Here is a 27,187-nt window from a genome sequence, read left to right as displayed (position 1 = left end):
AGTACAATGAATACCTGCTTGAATTTGTATTATACTATGAAGCAACCAATTACTATAAATGGTAATTTACAAGTAAATGCGAACATTCTTTATATCTAGGATTTTTTTTTTAAGAGAGTGACAGGGTCAGACAGGAAGGGAGAGAGAGAAGCAATTTGTTGCAGCTCCATAATTGTTCATTGCTTTCTCATATGTGCCTTGATGGGGGGCTACGGCAAAGTGAGTTATCCTTTGCTCAAGCCAGTGACCATGGGGTCATGTCTATGATCCCATGCTCAAGCCAGTGACCTTGGGGTTTTGAATCGGGGTTTTGAACCTGGGTCCTCCACACCCAGTCCGACGCTCTATCTACTGCGCCACTGCCTGGTCACGTTCTAGGATCTTTGAGTTACAAGCTAAACTGAATTTTTACTGCAGTGGTGAGGAAGAGCATAGCAGGCAAAATAACAGGTATACCGTAGTTTAAAAAAAAACCCAAGTAATTGAATCCCCTTACACTATAATACTTAAAAAAGCATATGTGTATGGCTCTGGCCGGTTGGCTCAGTGGTAGAGTGTCGGCCTGGCGTGTGGAAGTCCCGGGTTTGATTCCTGGCCAGGGCACACAGGAAAAGCGCCCATCTGCTTCTCCACCCCTCCCCCTCTCCTTCCTCTCTGTCTCTCTCTTCCCCTCCCGCAGCCGAGGCTCCATTGGAGCAAAGATGGCCCGAGCGCTGGGGTTGGCTCCTTGGCCTCTGCCCCAGGCGCTAGAGTGGCTCTGGTTGCAACAGAGCAACGCCCGGAGGGACAGAGCGTCGCCCCCTGGTGGGCGTGCCGGGTGGATCCCAGTCCGGCGCATGCGGGAGTCTGTCTATCTCCCCGTTTCCAGCTTCAGAAAAATACAAAAAAAAAAAAAAAACAAGATGGAAGGTGTTAGATTTCTGTAAGTTTCTTTTGATTGCCTTTTCTGCCTTTCAGCTTATGTATGGTATATAGAGGTGGTTCTTTTATGGCCTGTGAGTAGGGGAAAGAGTAACACTGGGCTTATGGTAGTTGATGGCTGAACTAGCTAAAAATACCAAATTATGGGTACTTCTCTTTCAGTTCCCAGGAAATAAAAACTGGCAATTTACTTCTACCAAGTACCTTACCAGTTTATTTTTATGAAACCAGTACAGGCTGAAGTTAATTGAAATTATTAAAATTTTAATTTGTATCCTGTCTTTTGTTTGTAAGAGTACAGCTAAAGAAGCCATGGTTATACTCATAAGGGAAGGTTTGCTTTTTGTTTGAAGCTACGTTTTCAACTTGAGGCCGAAAATTATGCTGGCTTCCGATTCCCTTTTTAGTGAAACTGAGGCGAGTTCTCTCTCCCACCCCATTTCAAGCCCTGTACTCACTTGAGCAAGATGCAGTGACTTTCTGAGCTTTCCCTCCAGAGAGGAAATGCTTGACTCTTATGTCTGGGAAAACTAGAGTTGAAGCCTGAGACCTGCAGCTAGGCTAGTCTTTACTAGATGGTAAATGTCCAGTTGTTCATTGCTTAGAAGCATGCAGGAAGCAGCAGTAAGTATCCCTTTGGTTCCTTTGTCCAGTTTTTTCCTCCAAAAGAACTGGCAGGTTTAGGTGATCTAGCTTTCAGAGTAAGCGTGATGAAGTTGCTAATTTAGAAAAAACAGACTTAAATATGTATTTTTTTTATATACACTTGAGAGACATTTTAAGGCTTCTATATTTTTATAGTGCTATTCTGTGCCTTGGTTTGAAAATCTAAAATAAATGTCACAAGTATTGCCCTACCAATACAGACTTTAAGTGTTCCTCTTTAGCTAAGAGCTTGAGGAAATGGAAAAAAATCCAAAAGTTTAGGAAGTTAGCTGGCAGTACTTTAAAAGGGCTTGATTTAAGCCATTTCCCTTAACTTACGATTCTATAGAAAGGTGAAACAACCAAGAAGGGAAGCTGCCAGCCAGTTCATGTACTTTGAACTAGACTGATTAATGAAAAGAATCAGATGTGTTCCACAAGAAAACTAGTTTCCTGTTAGATCTGGTACATGGGCCAGATTCTTTTTTCTTAGCAAGGCCAGCACTGAGTGTTAATTTAACTAGGGCATTCCATTATTATGCAATGGTAACTATCAGTGTATAACACACTCAAGCTAAGGTTAGTGCCCCCCCCCTTTAGAAAGACCAGGTCATCACTAAAACCGATGATTATCAATCTTGTAAAGCCTTTATTTAAAAAATTCTATAGGACATCAAAATTTGTAAGAAGTCATTCTTACAAAGTATTACCTGCCATGGAATTTTGTGAAAACGAACCATTTTATTTAATAGAAATTGTCTTTTTTCTGTAAGACCCACAGAATAACTAAAATTCAAGATTAAGGATGGAGAAATGATAAGGTTGTATTCATCGGAGAAAAGTTCATACCTCTTAATTTCCTTTTGGTGCTATAAACTCCTAGATTGGTGGTGGGAGGGTCATTTACATACCTATTTTAATTCTCACAATTTTTTGAGATAGAGGTAGTATTTATCACAACTTTTCAGGAGGAAACAGTCTCCATTGAAAAAATTAACTTGCCCAGTGTCCCTAGCAAGTGCTAGAACTTGGATTTAAAGTGACCAACACCCTTGTTCTTCCCACATGATGCTGTTTTTGGTAGAAAGTATGGAAATTTTTTAGCTGGAAGAGAAAAATGCTGCTTCAAGTGGAGGAAAAACTCAACAAAACCTTCCCAAGATGCTAAATAACGTTCTCATATGAAATGACCCAGGAAGCAGTGTGGCCTTAGGAGCTTTGCCTCAATAATCCTGCCTTTTAAAATTCCTTCATAGGCCTGACCTGTGGTGGCGCAGTGGATAAAGCGTCGACCTGGAAATGCTGAGGTCGCAGGTTCGAAACCCTGGGTTTGCCTGGTCAAGGCACATATGGGAGTTGATGCTTCCAGCTCCTCCCCCCTGTCTCTCTCTCTCTCTCTCTCTCTCTCTCTCTCTCTCTCTCTCTCTCCCTCTCTCCTCTCTATTTAAAATGAATAAATAAAATAAAAATTAAAAAAAATCTTTAAAAAAAAAAGAATTATATTAAAATTCCTTCATAATGCTAAAAGCTGTCATTGTCACTGGGGTTGTTACACCTAGTCTAATCAGGACCTAGAATAGAAATGACATCAGAATCTTTGGTAAGACGCACTGAAATAGGATTTACCTGTACCATCATTCAGGCATTTTTACATATAGGATACTTTAACTCAGGTCAGTTGGAACTAAACAGAACTTCCAGACTTGTTTTCAATGTGAATAATATGTGGAGCCAAAGGGATTCCTTAAAAAGTTATTTGGGGAACAGATAAGAATGACAAATGGCTTTGTGTCCTACCTGAAGCAGTTAAAGGTTATCGCGCACATAAACCTTCTGCAGTTAGGTTACGTGGAGTTACCAGTCAAGAAGGCACCTGTTTAAATTATAGAACAGGAAATGGCAATGATTCAAATTGCCATTAATTCTGCACTAGTAAAGCAGTATCAACAGACATTTAAGTGACAGTTGCCTCTCAAGGTGTGGATGCTCATTTATATTTTCCTTCATGGAGAAGGGTGGTACAAAAAGCACTCGGGTATTCTTCGTTCACAATTTTTATTTCTTGCAATTAATTTTTGTATCTTCAAAGTCGATTTGTCTTTTAAAAAATACTTCTTACTCATCATACAATCCACCCCCCGTCCCCAAGTAAAACAAATCCAGGGAGGGAGTTTTAAGGGGCAGTTGAGATAGGTACTCTAGGTTCATGACAAAGGCTTCTCAGCTCACCATCCTATACACGTACAACAAAATGGCAGCACCTCAAGTTCACCTGAATGAAGTCCCAAATTTTCAGCCCTAGGCAAGTAATGCAAGTGAATGCCATGGGAATAACAATGGAAGCTTAGTCATTGGCTTCCATTTACTTTCCATGTTAGCAAGTCTTCAAACTGTTTCATTTGGGAAAGTTAAAAGTAAGCAACTACATAGAACAACATTTTGACCCAGCCAGGAGTAATTCTAAACGTATCCAGAAATAATTTAACTGGGCCACAGAAATGAATTTATGTCTTTCCTTAAGTCCCCAGCACCTGAAGTAGCAAGTTCTAATAATGGGCTTCTAAAGGCATGCAGTTTTTCACACGTCTACTTCAAAGAATTTCTTCCACTCAAACATGGCACAATCAAGGATAAAATATTTTTGGAGGCACAGGAAGAGCACAAGAACAAGTAAGTATATGCTGAGGCCTTATGTATGACCAAGATGGTACACTTCATATATAGAAGCAGTAAAAGCTGTTAAAGTGCTACTTACAAAGGATAGTCTAACATTACACACACAACTGCACTGCTAAATATGGTTGTCTTTATTTTCTTTTTCCTTGCCCAGCCCTACCTAATCAAAATAGAACTACAGGACTGAAATTAACAACCCATTAAAATCAACAATAAGTTATGAAAATCATAAAGCTTTTTTTTTAAGTAATTAAGGGTAATTAAATTATTTAGAGTATACAAAGTTCAAAGCCAGGGGTAAGTAAGGTCTCCAAGAAGACTTCCTGGGGTAAGGGAGAGAGGCCCAGGGGGGAAACTTGGAATTTGAAAGGCAGGGAACACATGACATCAAAGTGCAGGCTAGGAATTTCACTTAAAATAACATTTCTGAAAATATTGATAAGAGCAACAAATAGCACCTGCACAGTGGGATTGTGAGGAAGGAGAGAGGCTGCATGTAGGAAAACAAGCAAATTTTTACATTAAAATGAAACAAGTGCCGAACTTAACTATGTTAACTACAATAGTGTGTCTACTATAGATATCAGATGATTAAAAGCTGGTAAAAGGTAATGATTCTAAAAGAAAATAAAAACAGCGTTGACCTTTTTTCTACCTAGCCCAGACCTCATTCATTTTGTGCACTGTAAAGTGTGAGGTGTGAGGTGTTTTATCATTATCAAATGCATCAAAATAGATGATTTTTTCCCCCCACGTTTTTCCACTATAAAAGACATCTATGTTTTTTATGGACAAGCTTTAAAAAGATGTCGTTTTGGTTTTCAACACATACAAACAGTTATCAAAATCTGAAATAAAAATGCTGCCGTGGCTCAGACCTTAGCCTGCTAATCTGCGTGCATAACTCTTCTGGCCCACGCAGACACAGAGGCACGTGGAGCCTTTTCCTTCTGGCCCCTCAATCCGAACTCTTAGACCCTGTGTGGGAGAGGCTGCCATGCATGGACTGCCCCCATGCTGCCCAAGGGCCTAAGGGTGGCTAACTGTTGAGCTGGCGGTTGGGTGTCCTAATGCTAACAATGCAGGATAAGTTTAGCTTGCTTAGCATGGAATCCAACAGAAAGCTGAGCTGCATGATGATCCCTTTCAAAAGGTTTCATGGGAGTCTCTCCTTTTGTGGAGCATGAAATGAGCTTTTTTTTCTTTTAAAGAATTGGTCATCCACAGGCTTCATGATAAGCTGTCCCAGGCTGAGTTTTAATAGCTCTTTAGCTATACAAGATTAATGCCTGATTATCTTGTGTTGTCCTTACTATAGATTTGATTTTGTGTTTAGGACCATAAAACTCAGGAAATGTCATAATTCCATCCTTCAATGGGTCTATACAATGTACTATGAGCAAACTAGAAAAGAAAAAAAAAATTTCCAATGTCCTTTCAAATCAACTGAATCAAATCAAGAAAATTTCATGGAAGTTTTCTGCTGCCATTAGAAATTATGATTTTCAAATATGGTTATTTGTTCTTCCGGGGAGGCTCTGCCCCACTTTTTGCTAAGTATTTGCTTAAATAGAGGTCATCTGACCATTTTGTTCAAGTATGATTTTGTTAGTTTTAAAGAGGAGACGGCATCATGAACCCAATTTAAGAGATTGTTTGGATTGAATTGGCCCAGTGAAGAATTTGCCCTGCACTGTTATGTCATGCTGGGTTCTAGGAAGTGAATGAAAGTTTGACACTGGCACTGGAGTAACCCTCATCACTCCCAATACTCTGCAGGCTGCTGTGGTCATCAATGTCACTGATGCTGGTGGTACTGATATTGTCCACTTCTCCATGGGAGAACTCTGTGCTTTCAACATCCACTTCAATCTCCTCTGCCAAAGGGGAAAAAGGAAGAACATTAGTAATCTAGTATATGGGCACCTTAAAAAAACTAACAGAGGAAAAGTGATTACTTCTTATAGTATAAAATAATTGTTAAACAAGCTTATTATCAGTGATGTCTGGAGAACAGAAGAAACCCAAGGTGAAGAGACATGGATATATTTTGCAAAAGGGACTGTCTGGTATACAATGGTGGTCTCAATTTAGGCAGCAAGTTTACTAAAGCCTTTGACGCCAGTCTGTCTGGACCTCCCACCAAAAGCACTTGGCCTATTTGGGAATTAGTGCTTAATATTAAAAGATCCCAACCCCAAGAGGTTTAACAACATCTGTTTTACGTTAAACTAGAAACTAATTCTCAGTGCTGTTTATTAATCAGAGTTGCCTTAAAGGGGAGAAAAAAGTATAAGCTTAACTAGAAAATTTATCCATCTAGGCCTTTGGTAGTATTCTACAGACAGTTCTACAGACTTCTAGGATTCATCCTAAAGATCTTTGACTATTCAGGAACCAAAATAAGCCAGTCATTATAAAGTGGACTCTATAGGATTTAGCTTCAATTTAATTGCATCAACTCTAGCTTGAAATGAGGGCCTGACACTTAAAGTCTCTAGATTATAGTGAATTCTACAGTAAAGATTATAGTAAAGGCATTTCAGTAGTGGTAAGTAACTTTAAAAAAATCAAACATGAAAAAAAATACATATGACCCAGCTATTGATACATATCTTAATTTTTAAGTACTGTGCAATTACCAATAATAAATAAAAAGCAGTATGCATTCAAAAAAAGGCAGTTGAAAATTTTTTTTCCTCCTAACAGCCAGAATGAACTCAAGGTTCTTCAGTTCTCTTTAAAACAAACTCAAAGCCTGATGTCTCATATTTGGCATTGACTTTAAGGGTTCACACTGATCACAATTGCTTTAGGAAAAGTAGATTCTTGCTGAGCCCAAGAAGACATAGTAAGTTAGTTCAAAGAGTATAATTTTCAAAAGGGCTTGTTGCTTCAAAAAGTTTGAGAGATCTGTTTTTAAAATGCAGGCAGCTGTCCAAACAAGCTGTACAAATAATCTTATGAATTCATAACTATTTGTTTCATACCCATAATGCTTCACAGCCTTTCGTGTTTTCCAGTATCACAGAACACTCATCCAACCCACAACTGGGAAATAAAATCAACACACCCTATCTAACACAACATGCTGAACTCAATCAAAACAGTGAAATAAGAGATGACTCTAGCCAAATAGACTAGAGATGTTACTAAAAGTTACTGAGAAAGAGGGCTGCCAGATAAAAACAAGAACAGTACTAGGTAAGGTACTAGCATACTGGGATTACTGAAAAAACTGAGAATTATAATGATGAAGATACACATTCTAAAATGTGGAGGTGGGTAGGTACAAGGAGGAGGTAACAAAAGGAAGAGCAGTTATAGCCTGAAGACCTGATAGGTCACACAGCTAATAAGCAGTAGAAAAAAGACTAGGATCAAGGTCTAATTCAGGAGTATTTCTGCTACACCTCACTATCACTCATAAATGTAGCTTGTCTCAGAGGTTCTTACTGTTGCCCCTGGAAAACTTTTGTTTTACAAAACAATGCCACATAAAAATACACTTTTACATAAGCAAAACAGTAAGAACAACAAACTCAAGGACTCCTCGTGTATGTTAAAAGGGACCAAAACCAATCTGAACAGCTCCTACAGAATATAGGAAATTTGAGTATTAGAAAGAGAATGAAGGCCTGGCCGGTAGCTCAGTGGACAAGTGTCAGCTCAGTGTATGACATCCCGGGCTTGCTTCCTGGTTAGGACACACAGGAGAAGCAACCATCTGCTTCTCCTTTTCTTCCTCTTCCCCTCCTGCAGCCAGTGGCTTGATTGGTTCAAGCGTGGCCCCACGCAGTGAAGATAGCTCTGTTGGAGCACATCAGCCTCAGGTGCTAAAAATAGCTCCATAATCAAGCATCTTCCCCAAATGGGGTTGCTGGGTGGATCCCTGTCAGGGTACATGCAGGAGTCTACCTCACTATCTCCCAACTCACCAAAAAATAAAAATAAAAAATAAAGATTACAAGGGGTTAGAACACATTCAATACATGAAAACATATGAGTTCATAAGATAATAAACAGCAGACCTTGGCTGGGTGGCTCAGTGGATAAAGCATCAACCCAGAGGTTGCAGGTTTGACCCCCAGTCAGGGCAGATACAAAAGCAATCAGTGAGTACACAACTAAATAGAACAAGTTCATGCTTTTCTCTCTCTTTTTCTCTCTCCCTCTCTCCCCTGCCCCTCTCTCTCAAATCAGTGGAAAAAAACAAACAGCAAAACAAAAAGCCCCATTACCTCTGGAGAGTGCCAAGGCACCAACTTATTTAGAAAACTGATAAAGCAAAAGCCAAACCAAACCAAGCATTTTATCCCACATTCCCTGTATGGACTTTATTTCAGAGTAATCAAAAACTTGAGGAAATGATCTTCAGAGAAGGAAAAGTTAAATGCAAGAAGAATGACAGAATTAGAAAATCACTATTTTTTAACACCTAATGAAATAATGATCGGGCAACAATCATCAATGATTGATCAAACTATTATTAAGTGAAAGGTTGACACATTTGCATACAAGTATCAAGATAAAAAGACCCGAGCCAATGTTTTCACTTGAGTGGGACCACCGAACATAATACTGATAAACCAGGAAGTACAGAGCACCACCTATGAAGTATTCTTGCCTCAAAAAAAGAACCTGAATTTAATCAAGACACTAGATCTACCAACCAGTTTACAGGAAATATGAGTTACTCTTAATTGACACCATGATGACCAAATCATCCAATTCTTAAATGTGGGAAATTCTGTAAGAAAAATGACCCCATTTCTATAATAAATAAATGGTACTGAAAAACAAAAAAGGGGAAGGAAATATTTTATAGATTAAAAGTGACTTAAAAGACACAAAGACAAGGTGGACTTTGGGTTCTAATTCAAACATACAAATGATAAAATGCCATTTTTGAGAAGCTCTATTATGACATTGAATAGGATCATCTGATTTTATTAATTTTGTGGGGTATTATAATACCATGATTATGGTTTTTTAAGTCCTATTTATTTAAGATAGACACTGAAGTATTTAGGGAAAACATGATGATGTTATCTGAGGTTTTATTGAAAACATTCCCTAAAAAAAGGTGACTGCGAGCATGGTGGAAAACAGATGAAACAAGAATGAATGAATGTTGACAGCTGTTCAGACTGGATGATAGGTAGAAGAGAGTTCATAATTCTATTCTATTTTATACAGGTCTGAAATTTTCCATAATAAAAAGAACCAAGAAATTTTGTAAAATTTGCAAAATTTTTTGGTTTTATAATCCTCAAGAATCTTGTGAGCTTGATTTTCCCAAATGCAAAGTTTAAAATCACCCAAGTTTATCTCTGGGACCCTTTATTGTGGTGTAATGCCTGATGTAGTGGAAGCCACAAATGAGTACAAAAGTAAAATTCAAATGATTTCTCTTTGACTGCTTTTTCTTCTTAAATTCTGTCAAAGATAAATGTTCTGAGACAGATGGAAACAGAAATGAAGGGTGTGGCACTTGAAAATATAGGTATAAAAGTTAGTATCACCAGTAATAGGACGTATCAACATCATGTAGCTTCTTCATACAATAAATTGAAAAGAGCACAATATTACTTCTATGATATTGCTTCCACCAAATGATAATCTTGATCTAATAAGAAAACATCAGACAAAACCCAAATTGAGGGGCACTGTATAATATAATGAGCCAATTCTTCAAAAGTGTCACGGTCATGAAGGAAGGAAATACTGAAGAACTATCTAATGCCATGTGGAATCCTGCATTAGATCCTGTATCAGACCAAGGACGTTAGTAGGAAAACTGGTGAAATTTGAAGAAGGTCTATAGATTAATAGTATTATATGAGTGTTAAATTTCCTGGCTTTGATAATTGCATTATGATTATATAAAATGTTAACATTAGAGAAACCCAGGTATAAAGGCTATATGAGAACTGTGTAATTTTCTACAGAAAACTTACAACTTTTCTCTAAGTCTAAAGTTGTTTCAAAGTCAAAAATTAAAAATAGAAAAAAGGTCTATAGTTCATACGGGCATTACTAGACAATGCTGTGATTACATAAAATCTAGAATGTTACAGTCTTGGCCAAAGAGATAAAAACAAGTCCAGTGCTTCCCAAGCTACCCTCCCTAAATCCAGATACAGAGATTCTTTCATAGGGAAGAAGCACACTGCCTACCTCGCTCTGAATCAGAACGGTCTGAAGAAATAGTTGATCCGATGCTGTCCATTCGTATTCGTTCCAGCTCCTGAGGACCCTGCAGCTGTTCCAGTCGCCGCTTTAAAAATCTCTGTTCCCTTTCCAAGTTCTCTAGCTGGTGCTGGCTCTTCCTCTCAGCTTCTTCAAGTTTCTAAAATGATATTTAAATTTGTGTATATAGTCCAGTACAAACAGTAAAACTGATTTTTACCTAACATCTCAAAAGACTTCTTTGGCAGTCATAAATGAATATACAAATATATGTGTTATGTGCATATAAGAGCCTACATAAATAAATTATTTTTAAACATCAAAAAATAGTTCTTCACTTTTCTTTTTAAAAATATCTATAATGAATGCCATAGTACTAGAAGAGTATGGAATTCTGAAAGTCTGTAAAGGTATTTCCACAAAAGAGAAACTGGCTCGGCAGCGTGTTGAATGGAAAAATACTGAGGGACACAGGCAAATGAAGTCATCTCCACCAGAGGGCACAATGGCCTTCCTTCTGGGTATCACCAGGGTAACTGCTATTTTTCTAGTCATCCCAGCTTTTCAAATGGCTATGCTGTCAAAACAATTTAGCTTAGTCAGGTCATGTTGCTCCCTCCCATCAGACTAGCTGACTGATAAATGTTTTAAAAGATTTCTCTTGAGTCTGTTGTTAAGGAGAGCATGGTGAGCTAGTTGAAGTATATAAACAGGAATTACTACTTCTAATGAAACCAGGACCGGGAGAATCATGTGCAAATATGAAAGTAAAAATTCTTACCTTGATGTGTGCTTTGGCTTTGTTGAGCAAACCAAGTGTTGTGTGCCTGGTGCAGTCTGGTCCTAGCGGAATCAGAACCTTTAAGCGTTCTAAACATAGGCGCAGATGAGCTCGTCTAAGAAAGACAAAAATGTCCAATCAGCATAGTCTGAATTTTCCACTAGCAATACCCTAAAACCTATTTTTAAAAAATAATAATTTGCACATTATTTAGTCTATAACCATATCCCACTCGACTTCTTCCCTGTCTGCTAGTGCAGGCATGCCATTTCCATTGTCCTCCCCAGTTACCAGTCACCTCAGATTATTATCCCCAATAATCATATCTGTCAGAAATGACTGAGTTTTAACCCACCCCATAAACTATCTCAACTGTATTAATGGGGAAGTAGGAAAGACTATTAGGGTAGTTGTATTTGATTCTGAATGCTTAAAATTATAGGCTAGAATAGGGGTTTTCAGCGAGGTTATCCAAAGGAGGTATAAAATGCTCCGAGATTTCCATTTTCTCCCTACCACCTTCACACACATGCATACACAGCTGACCTTCAGTATTACATGTTATTATGTATCAGGTTGAACCATATGAAATTTCTGATATTCAACCACTTCTCACTTATAAAAATGACAACTTCATATGATCCAACACAAAAGAAACAGCAAATTCTGTGACCAGCTAGGATGGGATTAGGCAAAATATATGGCTCTGAAACCACAACCTATAAAATAGCCCCTCCTTTCCTAATATCTAAGTGTATCACCCCAGTTTTTAATTTTGTTTTCTGTTTCTATCTCTTCTCTCTTACTACCCACCTGCAATTTTCTACATATGGGAAAAATTCAGTTGAAAAGTTCTTTACTGAATATCATTGCATTCTTTAATCCACCTATCCTGTGGGTACATTAAGGGAAATGTCTCCTAGAATTGCTAGCCAACAGCCTTGCTATAGATTTACCTTCCTTGTACCCTAAAGCAGTGGTCCCCAACCCATTTTGGGCCACGGACCGGTTTAATGTCAGAAAATATTTTCACGGACCGGCCTTTAGGGTGAGACAGACAAATGTATCACGTGACTGAGACAAGCGTCAAGAGTGAGTCTTAACGGATGTAACAGAGGGAATCTTGTCATTTTTTAAAAATAAAACATTGTTCAGACAAATATAAATAAAACATAAATAATGTTATTTATTCTTTTTCTGCAGACCGCTACCGGTCCACGGCCCGGGGGTTGGGGACCACTGCCCTAAAGGAACTAAGATCACCATGATGAGATCACCATGATGAGAGTTCTGAGTACTTATTTCCACTCTAAAACAATCCTAGTATATATCTTTGGTCCTGTGTTTCATAACATAATTTAGCAGTTAATAATATATTTGAAAATAAAATTCACAAATGTGTTCAGAGTTTACCCCTACTCCTTAAAGAGCTAGAATTGAACATTGAGCAACTATCTCAATTGTACCAGGAACAAAACACATCCTCCATCTTCTCAAAGAGGGCCAAAATGGTTTTATTAGTTTACTCACCAAACTATGCTTTCTTTGTCTTAACAGACATGAAATAATGTCAAGTGAAATTCTCAAATGCTAGCAATCTGAAAGATGGGTAGCCAAGCTAGGATGATTAAAGGTAATAAGGTCAAAGATTTGGCTGATGAGTGGTTAAGATTCTTCCAGCACCCACTAGCCCAGCTATAAGTGTCTGTTAATACTTCCATTCCAGATTTCTTACAGAGTTCAATAACTCACACGAATAATCACCTCCAGGCTAAAACCTGACATACCCGATATGGATAAAGGAATCTTTTATTTTCCCTAAACCAATGGATTCCCTTTTAGATGATTTAATAATTACAAAATCATTCTCCTCCCCTGCTGTGCTACCCCAAATCATAGACCCTTCAGCAACATTTCATTTTTAACTGGAAAACCTCCGAGGTGAGGTCTCTCACGTGATCACAGTCTGCTCTTGCTGAGTAGACTAACAAAAACAAAACAAAATCCACAGTAAAAAAAAAAAAAAGAATGCTTTTAAACTCTTCATTAGGATTATTATAGCACATGCCTAACAACTGTACTCATATATGACTAGAGGTTGGAGTGAGAGGCTGGTGGGTCTCTTACTAATAACAGGAGGCTCCCAAGGGGTAAAGTTAACAATTATGTTGCCATAAGAATAACTTTCTGATTTTGTTTAAATTACTTTAAACAAGAAAATCAATGTATATCTAGGAAATATCTTTTAGTTTAAGAAACTTCAAAATGATTTCTTTATATCAAGGAAAAAATGGATGGGTCAATTTCTCCTTTGTGAGATGTAAGTTAAAGCCAGATTAAAATCTGGGCAGAAATTGACTAACATAATATTAAAATGTCTATTTTCTCTCTCTCTCTTTTTTAATCATTCAGTTGTATATTTATTACATGACTTTTGTATACTCAGCAATGTTCCAGACACTTTCTTGAGAGAAGTAAAAAAAAAAAAAGAAATGTAAACTTTAAGAGTGTATAATCTAGACTACAGAACAAAACGTATTGTTTTGTTTCATTTGGTTCGTAATGAAATGAGTCATACAGATAGCAAGTGCAGCAGAATCTGAATAAAAGGAAAGATTGTAATTGGAGGAAGTAGACTTATAAAAGACTGAAACTTGATTTTGGACTTCAGGGATACTGAAATTGTCTATGAAAAAACAAGGGGTTTCAAGATAATTAAAAGAAGAGTAAAGGACTCAAGTTCATCTACTGGGACCAAGTTTAATCCTAAAATTAAAAATACCATAGTTCTTTTCAATAAAGAGAAAACAAATGAGATAGAATTCTATAAATATATATATATATGAGATAAGTTCAGCAGTTTGGTGATCTGCAATAGTGCATTCAAATCAGGAGATGTACAGGCCAAGGGAGGGAAGGGGTAAGTAATGACTAAGTGAAGAGGGAAGGCATACAATCCTCTAAAATATTTTCTATTAGCTACTACTGAAGTGTGTGGCAAGATACAGCTTACACCAAGAAAACATATTCTGAGAGATCATGTCTCACAAAGGCCAATGAAGCCATTTTCTGTGTTTTGTAAATACAATCCTCCAAGACAGATAATAGTATAAAGGATGAGTGGTGGATGATGTCCTCTGCTTTCTGTGGAAAGAGGTGTATCTCCGGGAGCCAAAGGTCATTTCTTACAGTTTTTGTATTTGTAACTGAGTCAGGCATTTGGAGAATAGAATGCCAAAGGGTTAATGGCAGTAGCAGCTAACCAAGGGGGAGCCATAATTTTCAAAGTTGCCATCCAAATACTGCAAACAGTTTTCCACATGTACTTACACGCCACTTTTTTGGTACACGCTTCCAAGAGCAATGGACACTCTGTGGCTGTGAACTGTATGGCAGAATTCTTCCCTTACAATGGTGCTGGGCTGCTTTCTACCCCTTAGCCCATAGCTTCCCTGGTGCTAACCAGATTGCACGCTTAACCACCAACGACCTAGAAAAGTATATCTTTTGATGCCATCTGGCCTTTTCTTTTCTTGCCTTCATTCTCATGTGACTGGTGGCTCAGGGGCCTCCTGTACATAGCTGACAAATCCTGGGCTATAAGACACTGGTGGAAGAAAAGAGGGCAAAAGAGAAGAAAACAAGCTTGGTTTGATCTGAAAATCCTTATGCACCGAGAAAACAATGGCAAGTGTGTATTATAAGTTGATGTCTTTCAAGTCTCCAAGGAGTGGGAGAGCTGACAGACCACAGAACAGGCACAACCCTACACCTTTAAGCAAAGAAGGGGAAGAAGGCTGAGGAAAGTTAAGGCTGCTGTGCTTAACTATTCTGTTGAACATCAGACTAGCAACCAATAGAAAAAAATCTCGCATTGTAAAAACCGTGGAACGAGAAATGAGAAAAAAAAAGTGGCTCCGTGATCAGCATTTACTTAACTTTTCACAACACCTGTATAGCACAATAAAACTATAAAACTAAAATCTTTCCTACTTTAGCATGAATGACTGTAAAGCAAAGTCAGGATTAGACACTGCAGCAGGAAGTGCCCTAGGAGAAAACTGAAGTTTTCTTGCTGAGAGGGAGAGGGCGAGGGCAAGAAAATGGAGAGATACTAAAGTACTTTTCTTTTCTTTTTTTTAATTTATTCATTTTAGAGAGGAGAGGGAGAGACAGAGAGAGGAGAGATAGAGAGAGAGAAGGGGGGAGGAGCAGGAAGCATCAACTCCCATATGTGCCTTTACCAGGCAAGCCCAGGGTTTCGAACCGGCGACCTCAGCATTTCCAGGTCGACGCTTTATCCACTGCGCCACCACAGGTCAGGCAGTACTTTTATTTTCAAAGACACTTTGAGGTCTATTTAAAAATGAGACTTAACAGTGGGTTTTACCCAGGGGAGAGGCAATTCCCAGTGACTAACCCTGTTAGAGAGACGGTCCTATCAAAATTACCCACACCTTCAGAAAGGGCAAGCCCCTTGTGGGAAAAGGAACAATCAGGGTCTGTCTGGCTTTTATTTTGGTAGATTGGGATCATTTTCCTCTAAAGGAACCAATGCTGCTTTTGATTTTAAACCTTGTTAATTCTACTGCCAAACCAAAATATCACAGAACATGAGAGGAAATGATTTTGTTATTAAATGGCCCCTCCTAGTAGCTGTGATATTTTAAAGCATAGGTATAGCAACCTCAAGAAGCACACAGTGTTGAAGGAGAAGAAAGAATTGCCTTTTAGAAAATTAAAAGTATGATACAATGATGTTTTCAAGTCGTCTCTGGAAACCCTAATCCCTCTGCCCAACAATAAGAAATTTAACGCGCCTGCCCAGCCTCACAAACCATCCACTGGTTGATGCCCTTGAAGGCATGGTCCTTCACTGGAACTTGCTTGTCTTTCATTCCTCCACTACAGGATACCAAGGCTTTGCCAAGTAACTAAATCAAAATGGAAAACAAGTCAAGTGATAGGGACAGTACTTGCATTTTCCTCTCTGCTGAATGTTATGCAATGGGCTTTGAGTCCTCCTTTGAGCCACATTCTTCAAAGCTGCAGTGGCTTGTGGCCAGGTTTTCCAACTTGCTACACAACACTTTTTACACATGACATCAACTAGCTGCTTATCCTACACAAATTATATGCCAGTGTTTCTCTAAAATTGAATGTGTTGAGAATCTTCTGAAAATCTCCAAAATTTCCCCCAAAAATCTGCCTGCCTCCTTTTCTTATGAAAAATGACATTAAAAATGGATCCAGATACCAAACACATTCATGCTGCTTGTAAATTTTATTTACAAAAGCAAATATGGTCATATTTTGCCATTTAGCTTATTTTGTTTGTGAAATAAAAAAGCTTAGACATGGTTCCCATAAAACGGCATATGATAATTATGTTTCTCTTATAACTTATGTATTACCTCCTTCACAAAAAATAAACAGTAATTTCCAGGAAATAACTTGATAAACGGCATTTCCTTAGCATCAGACCTAACAGTGGTGTCATGGGGTTTGATGACAATAAAATAAAAACTCAGAAGAACAGCTGGGACCCTCTTCTCAGTTTTCAAAGAAAGATGCTTTCATTAATATTCCTCTTAATTCAATTGGTATCTTGTAAAATAACCAGGCAGGAATATCAAGTGTCATAATAAAGTTTCAAATTATATAATTTATATATATAAATTCTTCTATGGTCACATTGTTTACCTAAACACTAAAGGGCTCATTTATACACAAAAAAGAAAAAAAAAAAGGCCCTGGCCGTTTTGCTCAGTAGATAGAGCATTGGCCTAGTGTATGGATGTTCCAGGTTTGATTCCTGGTCAGGGCACACAGGAGAAGTGACCATCTGCTTCTCTCTCCCTCCCTCCCCCCTTTTCTTCCTACTCTTCTCCCACAGTCAGTGGCTTGATTGGTTCGAGCTTCGCCCTGGGCACTGAGGATAGAGCACATCAGCCTCAGGCACTAAAAATAGCTGATTCAAGCATCAGAGCTAGACAAGGCTTGCTGGGTGGATCCCGGTAGGGGTGCATGCAGGAGTCTATCGCACTGTCTCCCCTTCTCTTACTTAAAAAAGAAAAAATCAGAAAGGCTGAGATACTCACTCTTGGAGGACTTAAAAATCACTTTCTCCCAATAAAATTGAAGTAGTTCTTAGGGCAGGGAGCCAGGGAATATTTAAAGCCAGAAGGTTATATATAGTATACCTTCCAGAAGTCATAGTTTTCCTCAAAATTTTGGAAGAAAAGCCATATTTTATATAAAAACAGCACAGAAATAAAAAGTATACTTTTAAGATGAAAAAAAAGACTTCAAATAAATCTCGTATTATTTCACACTGCATCCCAGGACCTCCAGGAATCTATGTTCAAACTACTAAAGCATACTACTGCAGATCACTATCATAGCTTTGGGTCTCAGCACATCATTTCTGAATCATGGCTGGAATTATGTCTTTCAAAGTTTTAGACAGGGAGGAAGAATAGAGGGGGAAAGCAGAGGTGAGGAGGAGAGGAGAGATGTGAGTACTCAATAGATTGGTGATAGCGAAATAGTGACATTCTTTCTCAAACTACACAGATTCCTGTAGGTAAGGTGACCAACTTTTTTACAATGAAAAGGAGGACAAAAATAAATTGAATAAAAACAATATCGTAAACAAAAGAAACATTTTATTCATTGCAACAATAATACACTGTGATAAATGCATAATAAAAACATTTGTAACATTTCATATTGTAATTATGCTTACATCCCTATTGATTTTTAATAATAATTGTAAAAAAAGTACTCATTTAGATACAAGTACATCACATCACAAGCAATGGATCGACTCTGCGTCAATCGAATACAGAAATTTACAGATTAGTCTTCCAATATCAAAAAGATGGACATGTAGGAGAACAGTTTTCAAGAGAGGACAAAACTTACAAAAGAAGGGCTGTCCTCCCTAAAGGAGGACGATTGGTCACCTTACTGTAGGCTGAAATTTAGTCTTTACAGCTCAGAGATATGAAGAGGATGATATGACACTCAGGCAGTAACAATGATCATCAGTTAACAATGAGCTCCACCCTATTATGTCATTGAACTAGATGTAAAGATTTTAAAAAAGATGCCAAGAGTAATCTTAACCATTTGAAAATACTATCATTTAGCCTTCTGCCTACCACCTTTCCTGACCCACTTCCATTACCTCTTGAACACCTCTTTCCACAAACCAAACGTGCTTCCGTATTTACTGATTTCTCCACCTGGAATGCCTTTTTCTCCACTGTCCATCTAGTGAGCACTTAACTCATTTGTCAGTCCACAGCCAAACTACTGTTCCTTCCACGAGGTCTTCCTTGCCATCCCCCTTCCTCAGATAATACACACTTGATTTTCACACTAATCACACTACACTTTAATTACCTTCTAGATAAGACTGAATCCATACTTTTAGCCATCTACGTTCTTCAAATACCAAACAGAAAGATTGGCCCAGAAAGTAGGGAGGAGGGATGTAACATAACTTCCAGCGGATATATCTGGGACTCTCTAACTCGCCAAAATGAGGTAATAATTTGCACAGTATAATCAGATGCAGGCCAACATTCATTAGAGATCTGCTTATAGATGGCAGAATTCTATACTGGGTTTTTTTTGTGTGCAGCTAAGGTCACCACCAAAGAGACTACACATAGAGTAACCAACAATCTCAAACTTAACTCTTGATTAGAGATGATATCTCTTTTAATAGTGAAGCACAGGTTAAAAATTGCAAACATTACAACATAGTGACTTAAAGGATTTACAATGGTAAGGCCTAGGACCACAACGTCAAATCTAATTCAAAAATAACTTTTTTAAATACAAATTTTTTGGCACCAATTTTGTCTTTTAGACTTGATTAACAGGCTTCTTAGAAAACAGAAAATCTGACTGGTTTAAATTTGGCCTCTGTTCCAGCCGTTCAAGAACTAGGGATAATAACAAGAATAATGGTATGAAGGCAAGTACTAGGGAGAAAATAGAAATGAAACAGCTAAATAAATGCAGGTACGAAAGGAAAAAGTCTAAAAAGTACTCCATAATGAACGGGGGGGAAAATTAAATGAACAGTTTTTATCCCATTGTATTATATGAGAAATTAGTGTTTGCACAGTTTCACAAGATCCCAGGACTGCTGATCAGATAAAGCCAACAAAAGCAGAATACAGAAACAAACTATTTTTTTCACTGTCATGCATTCATCTCCAAAGAAGACTTGACTTTTGACAGCCTCACATAAAAAAAATAATTTAAATCTGGTTCCAGAAGCATATATTCTTCACTGAAACTCCCACAAGGAACCCAATCTCCAAAGTGATTTAACAGAAATTGCTCACTTTAGGTCCATTCTAAGCTAAATTTAGATTCCATGCATACATCTCATCCCCTCTATGTTTATGAGGATTTGGTTTAAAAAACAAAAACAACAACAAAAAAACTTATTCATTCACCATATTTCTTCTTCAGTCACACAAGAACTTTCTGTATTCCAAGTTTCAAAGTCTGGGAAATAGGGCTACATCACTGGAGAAAACAGTGGCAATTTGTTCTAAATACAAAATAGCTTATTTTCCTTTGGCAACTCTCCAGGGGTTCTGGTGGAGGGAAAGGATACTCTTCTCTGGAGAGATCGGGAGAGATCGCGAGAGATCAGGCTCTGAACCTGGCCTACTGTCAAAACTTGGCTGTGGGCGGAAGAGAAATTTTTAAAAATTACCTTTCATATCAATTTGGAAACTGAGTAAAGATTTTTTTTGCATCATTAACAGTTTTTCTACTCTTCAGCCTTTTGTTGCTGTTCATTCCTATTCTGGCAGCCCCCATTGGCTGATTTAATGGTACCAAGGGGCTGAGAAGTGTTGCTGTCCAAAAGAAAAAGCATTCTCACAGGGACTGGGAAGGCAATCTGCAATCACAACAGTAGCTACTTGTTAATTTTCTATTTGAAACACAGTGATGTCAATGGTATTGTACCCTGCCAGCTACCATGAGGTAAAGTACATTTTGAAACCAAAACAAACTTCGTACGTGCTGGCAAGTCAGATCTGAGACACAGTGATAATGCCCTGTAAGATATTGCCCTAGTTTCACATACAAAATACACATAACAAGCATTAGTTCAATCTTCCATAAAAGTTTAAGTCTAATGCTCACAGCCCATTCCTACCCACAGCCCAGTGCAATTATTGCTATTAAATTTTAGGAGAGAACAGCAGTGAGAAATGAAGCAGTACTGTTACTGATGTCTAATAAAATGGTGAGCCTACAACAGCACGCTCAAAGAATGCTTTGTAATGTAAATGTTCGGTTAGGAGCATACAATGAAAATAGCACAATGCCTTACAAAAAAAAAAATGGCCCTGCTAATAAGATGATTAGTACAATTGTTCATTTTAAAGGGATATCTCCACTTAGAAGGAAAGACCTAAGAATTAACTGATGCATCCTGGCCTAAGAATTGATGCATCCCCAGAAGATGAATATTCACAAGTTGTACTGTGTCACCTGAAATAGGGAGCTACATGATTAAAAGTGGTGACCACACTTACTACGGCACACGGCAAATTGTTTGGAGTTGCTAGAGAGCTTCCAATTCAGTCAAGCTAGCTGGGGATTATTTTTAAAGTCCCATTTCAGCACACTTTTCCCCAAATCAAAATGCAGGGAGTTTTTCTTTATTTTTGACTTGAGGGGGCAGGGGAGAGTAAAATTTGGGGCAGGAAAAGGTAACAAAGAGCCACCGTTAGCCAATCTTTAATCCATTGGGCATTTAGAACCTCTAGAAAGGCCCTGGCCGGTTGGCTCAATGGTAGAGCGTCGGCCTGGCGTGCAGGAGTCCCGGGTTCGATTCCTGGCCAGGACACACAGGAGAAGCGCCCATCTGCTTCTCCAGTCTTCCCCCTCTCCTTCCTCTCTGTCTCTTCCCCTCCCGCAGCCGAGGCTCCATTGGAGCAAAGTTGGCCCGGGTGCTGAGGATGGCTCCATGGCCTCTGCCTCAGGCGCTAGAATAGCTCTGGTTGCAGCGGAGCAACACCCCAGATGGGCAGAGCATCGCCCCCTGGTGGGCGGGTGGATCCCGGTCGGGCGCATGCAGGAGTCTGTCTGACTGCCTCCCCGTTTCCAACTTCAGAAAAAAACAAAAACAAACAAAAAAAGAGAACCTCTAGAAAAATAAGAGTCATAGAATTTTAAACACCATTTCTGACAATGATAGAGAATTGACGTTTTGGTATGTCTTTTTATTTGTTATTTAGCTCTTCTGATCTTTTTCTTTCATTATACTCTATCACATTTTTTTCTGACCACAAAGGGCCCAATTGAAGAGTAGGTTTTGAGAGTTACTTCTTGAGGCTGCCTTGCACAACACCTGGCACCAATCCTGGGCATGCTCTCCTCTGATAAAGCACAATTTTTTCAGTAATGTATTTGGGCATTGACAGATGAGCATTTTTAGGCAGACAGAAAGTGAACATGCCTTAGGAACTACTTTACTTTTAAAAACCCTTCTGAAAAGGAAAAGGCATTCAATGGATTAGCAACAAATACAATATAGTCTCTCTTTTTTTTAATTTTCATTTATTTATTTATTTTATTTTTTTTTTTTTTTTATTTTTCTGAAGCTGGAAACGGGGAGAGACAGTCAGACAGACTCCCACATGCACCCGACCGGGATCTACCCGGCACGCCCACCAGGGGCAACGCTCTGCCCACCAGGGGGCGATGCTCTGCCCCTCCGGGGCGTCACTCTGTTGTGACCAGAGCCACTCTAGCGCCTGGGGCAGAGGCCAAGGAGCCATCCCCAGCACCCGGGCCATCTTTGCTCCAATGGAGCCTCGGCTGCGGGAGGGGAAGAGAGAGACAGAGAGGAAGGAGAGGGGGAGGGGTGGAGAAGCAAATGGGCGCTTCTCCTGTGTGCCCTGGCTGGGAATCGAACCTGAGACTTCTGCACGCCAGGCCAAAGCTCTACCAGTGAGCCAACCGGCCAGGGCTACAATACAGTCTCTTAAATGGCAAACTCTTACCAGTGAAAACTGGGTTCAAATTATGACTGGTTTGCAACACTACACATTTTGACTTCTTTCTACTTATATTTGTCTAAATTTTAGTTTGATCAACCCAGGAAGAAATTAAATGAAGAGAAAAATCAGAGATCTAATATTTATGTTGTGTGATTCCAACTTCAACTCAATACCATTATAATTTTCTGTCCAAAAAAGGATTGCTACACAAATGCCATTACAGTTTGATTCCAGGAGGACAACCATGAAAAATCTGTACCATTCTGTGGCTTTGAGAAGAAGGAAAAGCCAGGATTCCTTTTTGTTACCACTGCTAATTAAAATCCTGGCTATTTTTCAGGGCAGGTTGTGTGGCTCCCTTGCCTAAGTGTATACACCAAAGACAAGAACATAAAAACTGTTGCTCCAACCAAAGAAAGTGGTCGAGTTTGAAAGGTACGTCTGCTCGACTTGGCTGCTTTTCCTTTCAGAGATTCGAGATATTACAGGTTGAAAGTCCTAAGACATCTTTCAGGATTACCACCATCTCTAATCTCAGGGAACAAAAGATATATGAAGAATGAAAAATAAGACCCAAAATCTATTCAGTATTATCTTTTAAATATCCCAATGTTTTCCGAACAAGCCAGCAAATACAGTTCATGTGTCCTCTCATCCAACCCAATACATGTGCAGCAAATTCCCACTGCTTTCAAAGGAGCTCTCAGAGCCCAGTGTCACCAAACTGGTCTTTAGGAAAGCCTCCTCCATTACAAAAATAGCAGTCTTGCAAAGTTGTGTGGCTCTATCTAAATTGTGTTATGTTTACAAATGTTTTAACTGCAAAGATGGAATTTCCAATTGAAAAAGAACCTTATTTAGATGAGACAGATTTTTTTTTTATAGTTATGCCAAATACAAGCTGTTCTAGAGAAGAATAATTGTGAATCAGGCTGGAATAAAGTGAATCAAGAGAGAAAAGCCATACAGACATTACAATCCTAGAGAAAAATGCAGTAATTGGTCACATCAATGATCCAAATGCCAGAGTATGTTTTTGTCACTGACACCAACAGATGGCTTGAGGAGACTATGATGGCTGTCCTCCATGATAATATATATACACACACACACACACACACACATATATATTACAAAAACATATCCCTAACATCTTCATAATAAAGCACAATAGCAGTATTTTACTAAAGAATTGATCTAAATTAGTTTGATTTTATTTTCATTTTTTATTAGGGTAAAATGTTGCTATATAGTTAGCACTCACTGTGTAAAGTGGGACTGTCTTTTATTTAATTTAATTTATAGGCCCTGGCCGGTTGGCTCAGGGGTAGAGAGTCAGCCCAGCATGTGGATGTCCCAAGTTCGATTCCCAGCCAGGGCACACAGGAGAAGCTCCCATCTGCTTCTCCACCCCTCCTCCTCTTGCCTCTTTCTCTCTCTCTCTCTCTCTCTCTCTTTCTCTCTCCCCTCCTCCCCTCCAGCAGCCATGGCACTATTGGAGCGAGTTGGCTTCAGGTGCTCAGGATTGCTCCATGGCCTCCACCTCAGGCGCTAAAAAATGGCTCCGGTTGCAGCAGAGCAAAGGCCCCAGATGGGCAGAGCATTGCTCCCCCTAGTGGGCTTGCCAGGTGGATCCTGGTCCTGGCGCATGCAGGAGTTGATCTCTGCCTCCCCTACTCTCACTAAATAAAAAAAGAAATAAAAAAAAAAGAAAAAAATTATTTATTGACTTTAGAGAGAGGAAGGGAGAGACAGAAACATTGAACTGTTTCTCTATGTGCTTACTTGGGATCAAGCTGGCAACCTTTGCATATCAGGACAATACTCTCACCAACTGAGCTATCCGGCCAGGGCTTACATACCATATTTTCACTCCATAAGACACACTTTTTCTCCCCAAAAATAAAGGGCAAAATGCCCATGTGTCTTATGGAGTGAAAAATATGGTATTTTATTAAATATTTTAACACACCATTTGGTTCAGATTTTTTTTTTCTTATTTTCCTCCTTAAAACCCTGGTTGTATCTTATGGTCAGGTGCATCTTATGGGGCAAAAAATACGGTCCTTTAAACCATTTTTTAATTTTTAAATTATAGATGACATACATTATTGTATTATCTTCAGGTGTATATCCCAGTGATTCAACATTACATAACTTACTAAGTGATCATCCCAATAACTTTCACCCCCATCTGGCACCGTACACAGTCATTAGAATATTACTGACTGTATTCCCTGTGCTGTACTTTACATCCCAATGACTGTTCTATGACAACCAACTTGTACGTCTTACTCCCTTCATCCTTTTTTTTTTTTTTTTATAAATTTTTTTTTATTTTTTTTTATTCATTTTTAGAGAGGAGAGGGAGAGACAGAGAGGAGAGACAGAGAGAGAGAAGGGGGGGAGGAGCTGGAAGCATCAACTCCCATATGTGCCTTGACCAGGCAAGCCCAGGGTTTCGAACCGGCGACCTCAGCATTTCCAGGTCGACGCTTTATCCACTGCGCCACCACGGGTCAGGCTCCCTTCATCCTTTTTATCCCCCCAACATCCCAACCTGACAACCATCTAAATGTTCTCTGTATCAGTCTGTTTCTGTTCTGCTTCATTTATATTTGTTTTTAGATTCAATTATTGAGAAATATGTATATCGTCATTCTATTGTTCATTTTTTTTTTTTATCTTTTTCTTCTTCTTAAAGAAGACCCTTTAACACTTCATATAATACTGATTTGGTGGAGATGAACTACTTACTATAGCTTTTTCTTGTCTAGGAAGCTCTTTATCTGTCCTTTCATTATAAATGAGAGCTTTGCTGAGTATTCTTAATTGTAGGTCTTTGATTCTCATCATTTAAAATTTTTTTATTTTGCAAGAAAAAGAGAGAGAGACAGGAATGGAGAGAGATGAGAAGCATCAATTCATAGTTGCGTCACTTTAGTTCACTGTTTGCTTCTCATACGTATCTTTATTGGGGGGCGGTGCTTTAGCAGAACCAGTGACCCCTTTCTCAAGCCAGTGACTTTGGGTTCACGCCAGTGATCATGTCTATGACGCCACACTCAAGCTAGCGATCCCACATTCAAGGTGGTGACCCTGTTCTCAAGCTAGTAACTTCGGGGTTTCGAAGCTGGGTCCTCACTGTCCCAGGTTGAGGCTCTATCCACTGTACTACCACTGGTCAGGCTGAATGTTTCTTTAAAAAATTTTTTTTTCATTGATTTGAGAGAGAAAGGAAGGGGGAGAGAGAGAGGAGAAGGAAGGGAGAGAGGGAGAAACAGGAATTGTGGGAGTGGGAGAGGAAGAGAGAGAGAGAGAGAGAGAAGAATCAACTCACTGTTCCACCTAATTGTTCCATTTAGTTATGAGCTCATTGGTTGCTTCTCATATGTGCCCTGACTGGGGACTGAACCTGTGACCTCCTTGGCATGCCAGAATGATGCTCTGTCCACTGAGCAACCAGGCCAGGGCCTGAATATTTCTTGCCAATCCCTCCTGGTCTGCAATGTTTCTGTTGAGAAATCTGCTGACAGTCTTATGGGAGCTCCCTTGTAGGTAACTGTTTTTCTCTTGTTGCTTTTAAGATTGTTATGTTTGTTTGTTTGTTTGTTTTGTAAGAGAGAGAGAGTCAGGAAGGGAGAGAGGTGAGAAGCATCAACTCGTACTTGTGGCACTTTAGTTGGTCACTGATTGCTTCTCCTACGTGCCTTGACCAGGGGCTCCAATTAAGCCGGTGACCCCTTGCTCAAGCCAGCGACCTTGGGTTTAAGCCAGTGACCATGGGCTCATGTGGATGATTCCACACTCAAGCCGGCGTCCCTGTGCTCAAGCTGGCAACCTCAGGGTTTCAAACCTGGGACCTCAGTGTCCCAGGTTGCTCTATCCACTGTGCCACCACTGGTCAGGCTCCTTCTTTGTCTTTAACCTTTGGCATTTTAATTATGGTGTGTCTTGGTGTGATTCTCTTCGGGTTGATCTTATGTGGGACTCTCTGTGCTCCCTGGACTTGTTTGTGTATTTCCTTCACCAGGTTAGAAATGTTTTCTGTCATTTTTTTTTTCAAATATGTTCTAAATGTCTTGCTTTCCCTCTTCTCCTTCCGGCACCCCACGATGTGAATATTGGTATGCTTGAAGTTGTCCCAGAGGCTCCTTATACTATCCTCATTTTTTGGATACTTTTTCCTTTTTTGCTGTTCTGATTGGGTGTTTTGGCTTCCTTATATTCCAAATCACTGACTTGATTCTAGACTTCATCTACCGCACTGTTGACTCCTTGTAATTTATTCTTCTTTTTTAATTTTTTTTGGACAAGAACAGAGAGAGGGACAAATAGGGACAGACAGGAAGGGAGAGAGATAGGAAGCATCAATTCTTCGTTGCAGCTCCTTATTTATTGATTGCTTTCTCCTAGTGCCTTGACAGGGGGGCTACAACAGACTGAGTGACCCCTTGCTCAAGCCAGCGACCTTGGGCTCAAGCCGACGAGCCTTGCTCAAACCAGATGAGCCTGCGCTCAAGCTGGCGACCTTGGGGTCTCAAACCTGGGTCCTCCGCACCCCAGTATGATGCTCTATCCACTGTGCCACCGCCGGGTCAGGCCCTGTAATTTATTCTTTATTTCAGTTAGTGTATCCTTCATTTCTGACTGGTCCTTTTTTTATGCTGTTAAAGTTCTCACCAAGTCCATTGAGCATTCTTATAAATAGTGCTTTGAACTTTACATCTAGTAGATTGTCCATCTCCATTTTGTTTAGTTCTTTTTCTGAAGTTCTGTTCTGTCATTTGGGACATGTTTCCTTGTCTCCTCATTGCAGCAGCCTCCGTGTGTGTTCCTAGGTATTAGGTAGAGCTGCTATGTCTCCCAGGCTTGGAACAGTGGCCTGATGTAGTAAGTATTCTGTAGGGTCCAGTGGCACAGT

At 39.2% G+C, this 27,187-nt stretch overlaps 1 protein-coding gene across 2 annotated transcripts in view; it reads right to left on the bottom strand.

Annotated features, from left to right (window-relative positions):
* Positions 1-3,604: 3,604 nt before the first annotated feature.
* The window catches only part of MXI1 (MAX interactor 1, dimerization protein), a 100,551-nt gene continuing 76,968 nt past the window's right edge, over positions 3,605-27,187 (bottom strand). For both annotated transcript variants that reach the window (XM_066239851.1, XM_066239852.1), the window contains exons 4-6: positions 11,216-11,330; positions 10,423-10,594; positions 3,605-6,119 (exon numbers count right to left, since the gene is read on the bottom strand). In XM_066239851.1, the coding sequence (XP_066095948.1) occupies positions 5,956-6,119; positions 10,423-10,594; positions 11,216-11,330 (451 nt within the window). In that variant the 3' untranslated portion in view covers positions 3,605-5,955. The remainder of the gene's footprint in view (positions 6,120-10,422; positions 10,595-11,215; positions 11,331-27,187) is intronic.

This window comes from Saccopteryx bilineata, chromosome 7, assembly GCF_036850765.1.
Source record: "Saccopteryx bilineata isolate mSacBil1 chromosome 7, mSacBil1_pri_phased_curated, whole genome shotgun sequence".
Lineage (NCBI taxonomy): Eukaryota > Metazoa > Chordata > Mammalia > Chiroptera > Emballonuridae > Saccopteryx > Saccopteryx bilineata.
The sequence above is the reverse complement of the archived record's forward strand: the minus strand, read 5'-3'. Positions and strand labels throughout refer to the sequence as shown.